This window comes from Lepidochelys kempii, chromosome 3 (assembly GCF_965140265.1).
Source record: "Lepidochelys kempii isolate rLepKem1 chromosome 3, rLepKem1.hap2, whole genome shotgun sequence".
In the NCBI taxonomy this organism is placed as follows: domain Eukaryota; kingdom Metazoa; phylum Chordata; order Testudines; family Cheloniidae; genus Lepidochelys; species Lepidochelys kempii.
Genome location: NC_133258.1, coordinates 36,747,210 through 36,762,450, shown reverse-complemented (window position 1 = coordinate 36,762,450; position 15,241 = coordinate 36,747,210). Strand labels below are relative to the sequence as shown.

Here is a 15,241-nt window from a genome sequence, read left to right as displayed (position 1 = left end):
ACCTTCTTGATTACTTTCCCGTTTACAGTGATGATTCCTGCTAAACAATGCTCCACATCCACTTTGTCTTAAAAGTGTTCACTTCCAACCTGATATCATGCAAAAGTGTTTGCAGTTGCTGCAATTTGTTCTCCAGTTCTGCTGTTTCCTTTGCCAATATTACCCAACTGTTGGTGAAGAAAATATGCATTAACTGTTCTCTGTCATTTCTGATTCCTTCTTCCCCATACAATTTAACTGCAATTCCAGTACTGCTGAAAACAGCTTCAGTCAGCTTCAGTGACTGTCTGATTCCTCTATGAATAATAATAATGCACAGGACATTGAATAAACTTATCTCTGTCGAACAATTGCAGTTTATTTCTTCCAACAGGTCAATGTACCTCTGGTTGATTCAGATATTGTTGAGTGCGTTGAGTACAGTGTTAATCTCCACCAAGTCGAATGCCTTTTTGTAGTTGACAAATTCAAGACACAATTGAACTTTGTATTCCTTGCATTTTTTAATGGGCTGCCAAATTGAGTGGATGTGATCAATTGTTGAATACCCTGAGCAGAAATCAGCTTGTTCTCTGCTTTCATGCATTTCAAGATCCTTCTTAATCCAACTGAGTGTGTCACGGGTGAAGATCTTGTGAGAGGAATGCAATTGGATGGTAGTTCTCAGTTCTTCTGGATTGCCTTTCTTCATCAATAGTATTGTTTTTGATTTCTTCCATGCATCTGGAACATGCTTGCTACTGATGTAGACAGTATCTTCAATAATAATACATTAAAAAACTTTATCTAGAGTGGCTTGTGACCAGGCCTGCTCTGTCTTAGGGGCTGTCGTGTAGCCTCCAAGAAATGGACAATAGCTCTTTAATCTTTTGCAACGCATAGGACTTTATCAGTTTTTGAGTCATAACCTTCAAATGGGAGGACCTCAGTAGTTGTCTGGACCTCCTTTAGTACTCTCAAAGGCTGCAACCAGAAAGCCCTGTGCATGGCAGTGGAGTGTGTCATTGATTGTGCTGCCATGTCCAATGCGTCTAATGCTACCTGCAAGGATGAATGAGTTACCAGTTGTCCCTCAGCTACAAAAGACTTTAGTTCCTCTTTAAATTCTTGAATTTATGTGTCTGCCATGTGATGCAGAAGTTTCTGAAATGTTTTTAAATAGTCAGACTGAATGGACATGGAGTGCACAACTGCTTCATCTGGTGAGGAAGAGGAGATCACTGCTGAGATCTAGTGCTTCTCCATTTGCAGGTGTTCTTCCTCACTTTCCCATTCTTACTGGGGTATAATGTGAGTCAGTGCCAGATGTCCTTCTCAAGGAACCACAGGTTTCACAGGGAAGGGAGATCTATATCTAGTGGTGGTAGCAGAGCTAGGTTTTCTTGCCAGATCACTCAGTACCAAGAATAACTTTGCTGCCAAGAAAGTCAGTGCCAGGAGCATCTGTGCTGCAAGATTCAGCACCAGAGTCACTGGCACTGTGTGCATCAATACTACTGCTGAGAGGCTGGTACCAGCAAAATGTGGACCACTGCCTGAGACAGCGCCCTATGGGCTCGGGGACCAGGTTTTGCCAGGTTGTCAGAGGCACCAAATTTGTGCTCTGAACTACCCTTTGGCTGAGCAGTGAGAGATCTATGTCTCCTTTTATTAGGTTCCAGGGAGGGTAACCAAGGCCTGTACTTACTGTGGAAACTATGCCCCTTCCACCTCCTTTCAGATAACTAAGTGAAGGACATGACTTAGCTGCTCTGCTGGCCTCAGTGGATTAAGTTTTCTTTGAAGAGTGAGCCTAAGAGCGGAGTTGGGCAGCAGGTCAAAGGAGCACTGACTGAGGAATCCTGCTGAGGCCTAATTGGCCTTTTTTTCCCTTCAGTTCTGAGGAAGCTCACATTGAGTGCGAAAACGTTTAAGATGGGCCTCTCTTGCTTTCTACATCCTTTTGGAGAAGAAGCAACAGATCTAGCATCTATCAAGCAAACAATCCTCTCCAAAACAAAAGAGGCACCTTGAGTGTCTGTCATTAAATGAAATAGTTGCTTCATAGGAAGGGCAAGTTTTGAAGCCCAGAGGCTTAATTTCAGCCATAGCAGCTCATCCCCATTAGGGTGGGAAAAATCCCAAACACTAATAGAAAGATTGTTGTTGTTGTTTTTACATATAGCTAAGAGGTTGTAAAAAACAAAAATCACTACAATAACTATGCTAGTATTACTAGCTAACTAGCCACACACACACACACACACACACACACTACTAGGAAAGTTGCACAGTATGCAGAGAACTGGACATTGCAAGGTTTCCATCTCGCAGCCATAGGCAGTAAGAGTGCAGGAAAGGCCCCAGTGGACACTGCTGGCCAATAGAATCCAATCTCATGCATGTGGATGCATGTGTGCATCAGAAGTGGAATACACATGGACAATCACTGAAGAAAGATTATTTTCTTCAATTTACAGTGAAGTAGTTTTAACAGTAATTTGCACAAGGGCAGTCAAACAATGTCAGAAATAGGAAAGTCAGGAGTTCCTGGGTCCCAGTCCCCTGCTCAGTCAGCTACTCTGTACTGTCTTTTGGAGCTTTATATGCTATTTTCACCATAAAAGATAACAGGCCTTAAAAATAACTAAGCATAGCTGTTATTTCAGCTGCTTTGACAAACTATAAAATCAGCTTTTTATCTCTTTCATTTCTATATTCAGATCATAAAAAAAAAAAAGAAAACAGAGTTTGCATTTGAAAAAAAAGTCATTCAACAATTAAAAAAAATAAATAAATCTATTCTAAAATCACTTAAGTTTTCCACGGACATTTTGGCTTTACCTGTCTCCATCTCGAAGACGTTTAAACTGTGTATTCAATAGACACATCAAACTTGGCCCCAATCGGCTACCAGGAACTAAATCTTCTACCATAAGAGCAGGAAATAAATCTATGTTCAGAGGTGAACCATAGAGCCTATAACAAGAGAAACACAAACAGTTATGTTAAAATTATACATTTATAAAAGCATTCAGTATTATGACAAAAATAAGGGTAATGGATATGAACTATTCACAGCAAAAATGACTGTGGTATTAAATCACCTTGAGCATTCTCTTCCTGGTGGAGTGGAGAAATCAGATCTCTATAAGTCTCACTGGGGAAAAGACATTCTGTAGCTTATGCAGGTATTGGGGAACCCTGAGCCCCCTATATATATCTCCTGATGTTGGCAGGAAGTCTTTTGGAGATTCCTTTATCCCTTTCCTAACAAATACTTCCTTCTAGGTTAGACATTTAAATAACTATTATTTTCACATGCACATTTAGATATAAAAGTATATTTGAATTTTTAACAGTTCACCTTCACCTCAAGCTCACCTGCTAAGTTTCTCCCTGATTTCAGGATTCCTCATTTCGTTTTTCAGATCTTCAAAAGTATGAGCTGAAGAAAGATTACAGTAAACTCTAAAATCATGGTAGGGAGGAATTCCATGATCTCTGCCTCTCTGAATATTCATAGCTGCCAGATCTAAAGCCACGGTACGTGCCATGGAGAATAGTCTCTCTGTTAATTCTGTATTGAGTAACTGTGATGGTACTCGCATCTTACCAGCAACACCAAACAATCCCCTTAAAAGTGGATCAATGCCTCCTTCATTTACAATCCGAAAGGGAGAGAAGAATGCCTTATGAAGAGGTATATGGCCTTGTAGAATAGGTTCAAAGTTTTCATCCAGCCGATAGAGTAAGGGATTGATAAGTGTGTGACCAAACCTAAAAGCGGCAGTTGCAAACTCATTAGTTATGCCAGAATTAACATTGGGATCATAACCTTTATATTCGCCAAGCATCTTCATGCCTACCTCTCCAAAGATCTTAGGTAGCCAATGGTTGTATGTTATATGTTGCACTTCTGCACCAACAATTTTGCGTGTTTCATGATATATTGTGTCCCCATCCCAGTGTGGGTTGAGTTTCAGTAACTCTGTAGCAATTCTGTTGTGTTCCCTAAACCACAATGTATGCATACTGGTGAGACCCAGTTGCTCATTAGCACGATGATCCCCAGCTAAGAAGCAAGGAATTGGGCTCTCATTTTCATCTCTCATGCATTCTGTTGGTGGGCCAGTAGCAAATGGAAGAAGCGGCTTGCCAGATCTCTGTACAATGCCCTGTCTCAGAAGACCCCTTTGACTTGCCAAGTCTCTGATTTCTTGTGACTCGTGGTCTGAACTGCCATACACATTGGATGCATCAATATACGAAGTCAGCTGGTTAATCTGTTCTCGTGGGTAAACAGAATTCATCAGAAGAGATGTCATGCCACTTCCACAAACAGGACTGGAGCGTACAAAAAACATGCACCGTGCACCATTTCTAACTCGGGGGTCATTTGGTGGTACCATGATTGAGAAACATGGAGGATCGTTGGTACAAACTGAACTGCAGTGCTGACCATCAGAAAACCTGGCTTCACTAAGAGCAGCAACTGTAGAGTCAAGGTCATGATCAAGGAACTGACCCCATTGCATTAGCATGTGAGTAAACTGATCATCAGGGGTTATTGTTTCAGTTCCTATTAAAGATGTTGAAACCAAGCGAGGCATGGGGAGCGTGTATCCATTATAGTGTCTATTAGGTCCAATGCCCCTAGGCAAATTAAATCCATTTTCATAGACTGACTTTAACAAACGTTCAAAGGCTGTCAAAGAGGCTCCCCACATCGGATGCTGCAGGTTATTGCAAGTTCCATCATGTGTCCTGTATTTCTGGTGAAAGCACATATCTGAGCAGTTATTCACTCGTCTATGGGCTGTGCAGCCTGACAGATTAGCTATCAGGTTCAAGTATTGTGGAGATACAAGATCGTTATAGTGATAGCCTGAAACAGAACAGAAGCATAGGGAAAATTAAGGACTTATCAGATTTTGGATGCAAAATTACAAATATACTAGACATAATTTTATCATCTTTTGATTTTAAAAAATCCCACACACCCTTGGACAAATTCAAAGGAAAAATAATTTTCATGACAACAATGATACAAAGCTTTTCAAAAGATCTCATCTCCCACTTAGCCACCTAAATGAAACAGGCAGATTCTGGAAAGTACTCAACACAAAACATCTGCCATTGAGAATAATTTGAAAATCTGCCCACTTCATTTAGGTGCCTAAATGGGAGATGAGCTCTTCTGAAAATCTGGTCATAACTAGATACTGAGAACATTTGAAAATGTGGCCCAAAACTAATATCAGTTGAAGCTTTTCTACTCTCAGAACTCTGTTATCTTATACAAGCTTTTGATCACTTCAAAATATATTTCTTACTATTATGTATTGTTTTATAGGTTATATAAATATTATAGCAATATAAAAAAGACACACACACTCTCCACCCTACTCAGAATACAAGTGCCCCATTGTGCTAGGAACCATAAAACACATTGGTAGTTGTGGTCCTTAATTTCATCAGAAGACAAGTGAGTGTAACAAACAATAGGTAGGAAGATGGGAGGAAGGATGAGGTTAACTGTAATAAAATAAAATGTTTACATAGGCTAACAGCATGCACAAGTAAATGGTAATCATTCAAGAATAATGCTACATATGATCTGAATGAAAAATTCAAAGAGTAGGTGTCAACTAGCTGCCCTACAAATAATATTTTCAGGACTACTCTGGTCTCTGAAACACTGCACACCATGGTGCAGAATCATTACTGGCTACTAAAGAACAGAACACAGTACACTGTTTTGAGGATTTTTAACACTTTAAGATGAGGATGTTGTGGCTCTGCTGCTCCAATGCCTGTCCTTGTAATCAAGTCTCCCTTTCAGTAACACACCTTTCTAAGTTATCTTCATTTATTATAGTTTTCTGAATCTCTCTTTCCTTTTGCTCTTTACTTGTGTGCAGTTGAGATAAATGATTGTATGCTGTGGTAATCCTGGTTTCCATCAAAATTTCTGGAACAAGGGTGTGAGCAGAACCAAACTTCCACGTTTTTGGACAAGCTGGCCTGAAAAAATAATTTTTGCCACATACTCCAAATGTAACACATTCCTGTCCATTACCACACCACTATATATAAGCCTGGTTTAAGATTTTTTTCTGAAGTGATAGCAAGAGAATTCTTTGGGATACAGCTGAAATTTAATAGTTTCATTTAGTCAAAAGTTCATAGATCGGCAATTGTTAGGTTCCCCCAATTTTTCTGCTACAAAAGTGGGACCCATCCACTTGTTCTTTTCAACTTTAGTAGCAGCTTACATTTGTTAGCTTTGAAAACACAAACCAAGCAAGTGCAAGGACTAGGGTTAGAAATTTAGGGGGAGGGTGTTTAAATGAAAACAGATTCTCTTTACATTTCTAGTTTTGCGAAATCCTGGGGCCATGGCTGTGGATTTTGCAGGGACCAAAAGCCAGCTCTGGTTGTGAATAGTTTTCAACACTATAAAATGTTGTCTGAGATAATTAGCTTGACTTTTTAAATGAATTCACTTTGGACATGCTCATGATCCTATTGTATTCACTTTCAGCGAACATTAGAATGATTGTTTTTACTAGCATTAAAGTTGATAAAAATTAAATTTCAGTGTTTCATACATGAGTATTCATGAAAAAAGAATGTTAGATTTGGATGCACTAGTATTTATACTACAAATACTTGCATCCAACCATAGAACAAACAAAATAACCCTGTGATTATCCTAATAAACTGCAATTTCTCAAATGTTAAGATTTAAATACTTGCAATTTGTAGTTAAAAATATTGAAGAAAATGTCAAACGATTCTGAATGATTAGCAGCAAACTCAATGAAATTATGATCTGTTTGTGGATGTTCTGTAGTCAAATAAGAAGTCAAATTTGTGAGACAAATTATTCCTTGCAAATTGTTTGCTCAGCATTATGAGTAACTGTCCATTTTTACTAACAAATCTTATAGTGGTTTAATTCTACTAAGCTTACAGTCTTTGGCCTTGTACATATTTGCCTAATTCAGGGTCACAGTTAAAGTTTTAGGAAGTTACAGTGAAATTCTCAATTATAAACATCAAAAGTAGTATTTATAAGTTAAAATATTTCCTCAGATTCCAGTCTAGCTGTAACATTTGGCTACCTGCCACACCTCAGCATCTCTCCTAAAACTCCATCATTATTTCCAAAGGCTTTAGTCATAAGTCTCACACACTGACACATTACATTTCAACTGCCAAAAGCAAGAACTTATAGGCACGGCAGAACAATTAGCTTACAGTTCTCTTTGCAAGTGTGATTAGCTCTAAATTTTCAGGCTGGGCATTAGAATTCTAACTTCTGAGTTGAGCAGTTAATGAGCAGAAATATTAAACTTTACTTTTTTCTTACTATTTATAAAAAACAACAAAAAACATATTTCTTAATAGCAAATTAAATTTGAGAACAGACTCCCAGGAAACTGTTGTAGCTTAGTTTGATACTATACTCTGCTTTAAGAACAAGTAACAATTACTGCAGGAAAACTGGTACAGAAAATGCAGAAATACTGTTCTGTAAAGTGATCAAAAACAGTGCACAAATCTTTGCTGTTTGATTATATCCTCTCTGTGATAAGACAAACAGGGATTCCCATGTTTTCTTTTGATGCAATAACCAATACGAATACAGTCTTAACAGTACATACGGAAAAATTCTAATTCTTCTAAGAAACTATTAGCCAAATTCACCCCTTTGTTAACACCTATGCAACTCCATGTACTTCATTCAGTTGCATTTCTTTTAACTGAGGGAAGAATTTGACGGCAGCATTTTTTTCCTTAGTATGTCAAATAGTGAAGAATTAAAATAATGTACCAGCACATCTCAGACAGACAAGTTACATCAAAATATAGCAATGTGTGAATCAAGGACCTAATCTTTATTCACGTTGGTGAGCTCTTGCACACTCAAGGAGCCACAATGACTTCAACAAGAGTAATAGCTGCACAGTGGGGCACAGAGCTTTTAAAATTAATACTCCTTGAAGCATAATGAATTGAAATGACTTATACACTACAAAACACAGAAAGTAAGGAAAAAGGTACTGACTTGTTCCATTTAGGTCAACCATTAAACCATCTTGTACATGATCTTGAATTAACTGCAATGTCCTTTCAAATATTTCTCCAGCTCTTGCTTGCTCAACAGTGTAAGGATCTCTTGGGTATCGAAATAAGGCTAGCAAATCATTTGGAGAACGAGGACGACTAACAGATAATTGAAAAATAGTAAGTGTATACACAAGTGCTATAAGACTACAAATGGTTTAAAAAGTTTCTGCAACTTAAGATATCACTAGACGTGATTGACTATACCTTTGTTACTCATCCCAAAATGGAAAGCAAAAATAAATAAAAATAAATATCTACATTTAATACAAGATGACTGAAAAACATATTTAAACATGCAAATAGATTAAATTTGTATTAAAATGCATTAGATCCAACATTAAAATACCAGTAGGCTTTTGAATAAAACCAAGCTTTTAAAACATGCTGTTTCCCCCCAAATAGTTGAAATAACTATTCAAGTCCTATTAGCCAAATTTGTTTGTCAGTGGCACTTAGTGCAGTTTTCATTTAAAAACATGGGTTTCTTGCTAAATTGCTAGCACTCCAGAAACTAATCAACCAGATGCTGAAGTTTGTTATTTAAAACCATTATATCGTCTCATCTTTCAGATGTGTAATAGTACTGTAGTCAAATAGGTTTACTGATTGTAGCATTTCTTTCAGTATATCCAAAATTAATTTTGACTTCCCCATAAAAAAAACCCAAAGTACATGATACCTGTCAAACAAATGTGTACGTGTTGAATTTATAGCTCTGTCAACAGTTGCAATTGCTTCAACGATTGATGTTGCTACAAATGGATCTCCATTTCGACTGACATTAGGAACTAGAAAAACATGAAGTTGCATATTACTACAAACATTACTGCACACAAAAAAGTTACTCATATAAAGCAATGTCTAGACACTACATCATTTCAGTTTCACAAAGAAAACCACATTTCCTTAAGTTTTACTTACTCCAAATTTAAAATGACTAATCATTTGGGAACTCTACTGAAACACATTTACATCCCTGCAGAATTAAGTTTTGTTTTGTTTTTAAATGCCAGTTACAAATAAGTGTTCAATTAAAATGAAACTACTGTAAAAATAAGACAGTGTGTGAAAAATAAATAAAACTATTTAAGTAACTGTTAAGTAGTCTTACAATTGTTATACAACCATGACCAAAGCAAAAAAGTGAACTCAATATTCTAGCTCAGCTTCTGCTTGTGGTGCAGCATATAAGCAGCTTAAAAGTTGCAACCAAAAGCCTAACCAGCATCCACTAAAGTCTATGGAAACATTCCCATTTATTTCAATGGATATTGGATTGGGCCCCAAGTATATGGGTTTAAGTGGATAACATGAAACACGACAGTCAAAAGCCCCACATTTATAGGCTTCATTTTTAATTTTAGAACATGTATAGCTGTATTACATAAGTTCAAAGAGGCTTTTCCTAAAAAGCTGTTAGAGATTCCCAAGTAGCTATGAGGACTTGTTCATGGTTATAATCTTGGGATCTCTCTAGGAAGCAAGAGAGACCACTTTGGGGGCCTTAAATCTTTGTTTTATTTTCAGCATTATCTAACCTCCGAAAAGTAGGACAAAGATCACAAGCTCATAGACCACAAATCTTCATAATACTAGCAATGCAAGATCTCATGGGTCCATGAAACTACCTTTTTACGAAATGTTTGGTCAGCCACTGCTGCTGTTGAAGTGCAGCTGGGTTCATACAATCTACCCCTTAGTGCCTCTCTCCTACCCTGTGTCGGGGGCCACCAGATCCAGTAGCAATACCGAAAGATTCCCCAGAGTGGTTGGTAAAGTGACATTGACGGAACGGGGGTAAGGGTGGGGGGGGAAAGAGGCAGGTTTGCAGTGGGTACATAATCTCTTTGATCATTACCTACCTCACATGGTTGCTATGAGGCTTAATGTTTGTAAAGAGCTTTGAGATCTTCAAATGAAGATGCTATACAAGTGAAAAGTATTTTATTAATAAAGTAACAGCACTGTAACTTTGAGACCACAGCCAATACGCCAGAATGGGATGGGTGAATATACAAAACCAGCTTTAACTCTGAACATCCTTGCTCTTGTTAGTTTGACATGAAAGTTTTACTTTACAGTAATATTTTTCTCCAATGTGCTTTTTAAAACACCCAGTGCACTCTTCAGAGGAAGGTTTCACTACTTTTGCATAACTGGAAGCTCAGCGACCGGTTCTATTACAGCTCCAGTAGAGTGGTCTTTCTGAGTAGTGATAAACACGCTTGGAAAAATAATTTTTGGGATCTGTGATGGGGTGTGTAGCTCCTCACACCAGCCCTGCAGGAGCTGAATTAGACCAGGTGGGCCCAATCAGCTAATTAGGCTGCAAACAGTGGAGCTTTAATCTGAAGGCAGTTAATTAGAGAGAAGCTCACTTGCAAGGGACAGGCGGGTTTCTACAAAAGACAGGAAATTGGAAGCAAAAGGGCTGGCAGGGAGAAGGTTGCAGTTACTCCCTGGGAGAAAGGAGTTGTGTTTAAGAGGCTGCAGAGACAAGTTGCCTAAAGTTACTACCTGGGAGCAGGGAGAACATAAGAACAGCCATACTGGGTCAAACCAAAGGTCCATCTAGCCCTGTATCCTGTCTTCCGGCAGTGGCCAATGCCAGGTGCCCCAGAGAGAATGAAGAGACCAGGTAATCATCAAGTGATCCATCCCCCATCACCCATTCCTAGCTTCTGGCAAACACAAGCCAGGGAGTGAAGAGATTGGCAAACCCAGAGAAGTGGGGAGGGCCAGGAGGTATGGAAGTGGCTCAGGGAAAGACAGCAATGTGCAGGGAATGGACCTTGGCTGCTGTGTAGAGGGTCCCTTAGCTGGACCCCAGAGTAGCAGGTGGGCCCGGGATTCCCCTGCCAGCTAGTGGGAAAGGCACTGTGAGGCAGTGAAGTGAAAGACTGCCTGAGATTACTGGAGAGCAGGAACTTTGATACACATCTTGTCTCTTCCCCCTCTCCCCCGGAAGGCTGGAGGGCTGACTCACAAAGAGAAGGTTATGGTTGATGGAGTGAGAGAACAGCTGCAAAGGTGAAACTGATGGGGTGTAACTGCTGGAAGGGGCGTCGGCCTGACCAAGCTAATCTCCAGAACCGCCAGGAGGCGGCACCATCCAGCGGTGAGTAGAGCAACCCATGACAGGATCTAAACAATGGAAGCAATGGTCGGATATCTAAAGACATTTTTGCATTACTTTATTTTTGTTTTAAATATTCACTACCAATCGCTCACTTGTTAGACTGATATGGTAAGCAAGTTTACCATTCAAAGACCGAGCGTCTCAATGTTTTCAAAAGGTGGGGGAAGACTTATGGGGGTCCTACAAAAGTAGCTCAAGCAACGAGGTTTTTTTTGGTGTTTTAATCTTTAAAGAGCAGGTTCAAATTTTTCAAATATAGTTTTTTAAATTAATAAACTCTATCCCCATTGTATCCTGCCTTAAATTTAAGCCAAAGTTTTTAGAAAGTTGCAATCTGGGGTAGGACACAATGGAGAAAGATCTCCCAGAAATTATACCAGATTGCTCTGTGAGCTTTGTTTATGAGGGGAAGTTTGTAAGAAAGTTTGATTTGCATCATGCTTTGAAAATAGTCAGAGACCGCAGTCTGAGTCTGTGCGACATTGAGGTGAAGAGAATTTTGTTGGCTATGGTTTTGTGGATATTGTGACATAGGAAGGGCCACACAGAGGCCTCAGGCAGAATCTGAAACGGAGGCCCCCCATCCTTTTAAAATAAAATAAAATAAAAAAAAATTACCACTAACGGGAGGCCCCAGAAAGAGGTTCGGGGTTGGATAGTGAGCCAGCTCTGCATTCACCCTGTAGTAGCAGCTCCTGTCCTGCAATACTGGGCCCAATTCCTTGCTCTGGGCATTGCAACCTAGAGCACAGAGTCACAGCTCCACTCATGTTTGGTCCAGTCACTCCTCCGTCCATCATGACAGAGGGGCAGCCAGGCCAAATTTGAGTGAGTGGTGCTGTGACCCCCAGTGCCAGGTCACAATACCACTCAGTTTGGGGGCCATCTTAAACAGGGGCCCAGGGCAAATTGCCTCTTTTGCACTCACCTCTGGGTGGCCCTGGACACAGAAGAAGAACTGAGATTAAGTATCAGTTAAATATTGTATAGTTCATATAGCATAATATTCTTCACTTCTAGTCCTAAATTATTGTGCAGTGCCACGTGGCCACATTTCACTGGATTCTCAGGTAATACAAGTGGCTTAAACCTTGTTTGTTCAGATGATTAGGTAGACATCCTTCCTTGTTCATGGGGGAAAATTGCCAGACTTAACCGTGGCTTTATCACCTCAAGGTTGAACTACTTCAGTGGGTTTCGTCTGATGATGATATTATTCAGTTACACTGAAGAACATTGTGGCTACTGCTTATCGGAGCTGGTTAGAATTAGTACATTACATCTGCACTATGTGAATGGCACTGGCTTCTGATTTGTTATGGGGCAATTCAAGGTTACATTTAAGACCTGACTAACTTAAGGAACTTTCTCTCTATGCATCACCATGGTGGCTGAGATCAGCTGATACCTTTGTAGACTGTCACTAGATTTGCATTCCTCATTAACTGGAAATAAAGATTTTTTCAGTGAAGGTCTCCCAACTCTGCCATTTGTATCCTCTGGTGTTCTGACAGAGCTCAAGTTCGTGACATTTGGAGCTCGGAGCACACCACTTATTTTTGGTCAAAAATGTGTTTGACTACGGATCACTGATGAAGCAGTACATGGGGCGGGGGGTGGAGGAAGGCTGAATTGTCTATTACATGTAATATAATTTTATGCATTGCATGTTTTTTTGTGTTATGTTATGTGCCAGAGGCCAGGGCAATCAGCACAGTAAAACATTTATATAAAAGTTAGCAAGAGCGAAACAGAACTCAGGCCAAGAAACAATAACCAAATATTTTAAAAAAATATGTGGTAGTGTGTTTCCATTTTATATTACACAGATATTGTGCCATTCTTACCTAGATTTAAATTAGTTACTTAAAGGAAAAAAAAGTGTACACTATATTGTGTAAAATTTTCAATGTACAATCAGTAAGAAGAGCTTTGGGATTAGTCTCTATAAGAGCATGGAAGTATTACAAATGATTTTGGTAGTCTCTCAGCCAGCCTATTATTTTTATTTATATTTTTACCAAGTAATTTGTTCTTATACTGGCTTCTTATAAACAATTAAGACTTTTAGGAATTCTTTGTGGCAGCAAACTATTTTCCAATTAGTCATTGTAGATCTACCTTTAAAAATGCCAGAGAATTTACTGTCTAGTCATCACAAAAGTCAGTTTGTGCATGAGACTAGCAAGTTCAGATAGAGCCAAAAAATATCTCAAGAGGAAACTTGTGTGGCCCCCTGCAACCTAAAGCATTCTTTCGGACTTCAATCATGAATATGCTCCAAGCATGCTAGGCTATGAAGTCACACAGATGCTTCAATATTAGAGATTTTGGATGACTTATTCCGCAAGGGCCAGATTTTGAACCTCTTACTCCCATTGGTTAGCTGTCATTCACCTGAGTAGTTTCACTGAAATCAACACAATCACTTAGGTGAGGAAGGAGTTCACAAGCTGGCCTTTGGTGTTGAAGCTGCATGTTTATGCCTTTAATGTTAAAGAGTATAAATAGTATGACCTAACTCATATCTTGCTACCCATGATAATTTAGAAACCTTACCATTAACACTTAGCACCATGCTAACTGAGGAGTATCCAATAGTATTCCGGGCAACACATTCATATCGACCTTCATCAGCTGTTCCAACATCACGAATGGTAAGAAATCCCTCCGGACTAACATGAAATTTTCCGCTTTCTGTTACCTGAACTCCGTCCTGCAGCAAAGCACAATGCTCTGTTATTCTAAATGTATCATCTCTGGCAATTTTATTAGCATTTTAAATTTGTTTTTAGATTTTGAATATTTTTTTTTCTTCTGGCAGTGTGAACTTGTTCTGAGAACAGTAATAGATTATCTTTATTTCGTACCAATTTTATATGCCAAGTCAATCATTTAAATTAACCCAACAGAAATCCATTAATAAATCTCATACAAAATTTTTTTACAGTTTAGAGAACAAAATTTAGCAAGAAAAAGCAGCATAACTCACAGTACTGTACAGTTCTACTGAGACAGGACAGTTTGCATGCAGAATAGTATACGGAATATATTTATTATGTCTACAAACTTAAAAAAGCAGCACAAAATATCCTCTCAGTTGTGTGCCCTTTCCATATAAAATACAGGCCCAACAAATAATAAAACAAGACTCTGCGGGGCCATATACTGTAAGGAATGGATTGAATTCACTTGAATACAAATTCACATTCATATTCACTTGAATACAACCTCTTGTAACTGAATGCTTTGGCAAATGCTAATTATCCTCAGAGGAGGGAGAACAGAAACACTGCCACTCAGACGCCTTTCCCCCCCTCTAATACTGGGAAAAGAGGAAAGCCTAGTCCCCTCTCATGGCAGTGGTACCCAGTAGCCCCTCTGCTGGCACTCAGCCCTGCAGCCTGATCTGAGTACCCCACCCATTCCACAGGGAAGGAGGGGAATACTGCCAACAATTCAGCAGGAATGAGGAGTTCAGTACCCTCTCCGCTGGGCCCTGTGCCATAGCTCTGAACACATTTCCCTGTGTTCTGTGCCTTCCAAGTACATTGTTGTTGCCTCTCAGCTGAGCAGTGGTTGACCATGCTGCAGGTCAGTTTCCATTATTGGAGAGAAACTGATGTCAAGTGCACTATCATTTGTTTGTTTCCACTATGTACAGTTCCCATCTGAAGTGTGTAGGTGAGTTCTGTTATTTTTCAGCCACAAGAGACTCCAAAGATGCCTACATAGATTTGAACTCCAGCTTAGTCATGCTGAATAACCACCAGAAACAGCTTCCTTCATCTCTGTCCCACCAGGTTGCCCATCATCCTCCCAAAAGCCAAGGGACCATCTGGCTGCAAACTCAGTTGAGCCGAAACTCAGCCTCCTTCACCTGGGCAGCTCTGCGCTTGCAGAAAGAAGGGGGAGGGGGTGGGCAGTGGCATGGAACCCCATGTGCCCTACATGCCTCACTTCTGTTTGGAGGGGAGAAATCCC

The 15,241-nt window shown here is 39.5% G+C and overlaps 1 protein-coding gene across 1 annotated transcript in view; it reads right to left on the bottom strand.

Moving 5' to 3' along the window:
* PXDN (peroxidasin) overlaps positions 1-15,241 on the bottom strand; it is a 152,719-nt gene that overhangs the window by 40,698 nt on the left and 96,780 nt on the right. Inside the window, exons 14-18 of the mRNA XM_073336142.1 lie at positions 13,817-13,973; positions 8,798-8,906; positions 8,057-8,214; positions 3,364-4,867; positions 2,824-2,958 (exon numbers count right to left, since the gene is read on the bottom strand). Coding sequence (XP_073192243.1) covers positions 2,824-2,958; positions 3,364-4,867; positions 8,057-8,214; positions 8,798-8,906; positions 13,817-13,973 — 2,063 coding nt within the window. The remainder of the gene's footprint in view (positions 1-2,823; positions 2,959-3,363; positions 4,868-8,056; positions 8,215-8,797; positions 8,907-13,816; positions 13,974-15,241) is intronic.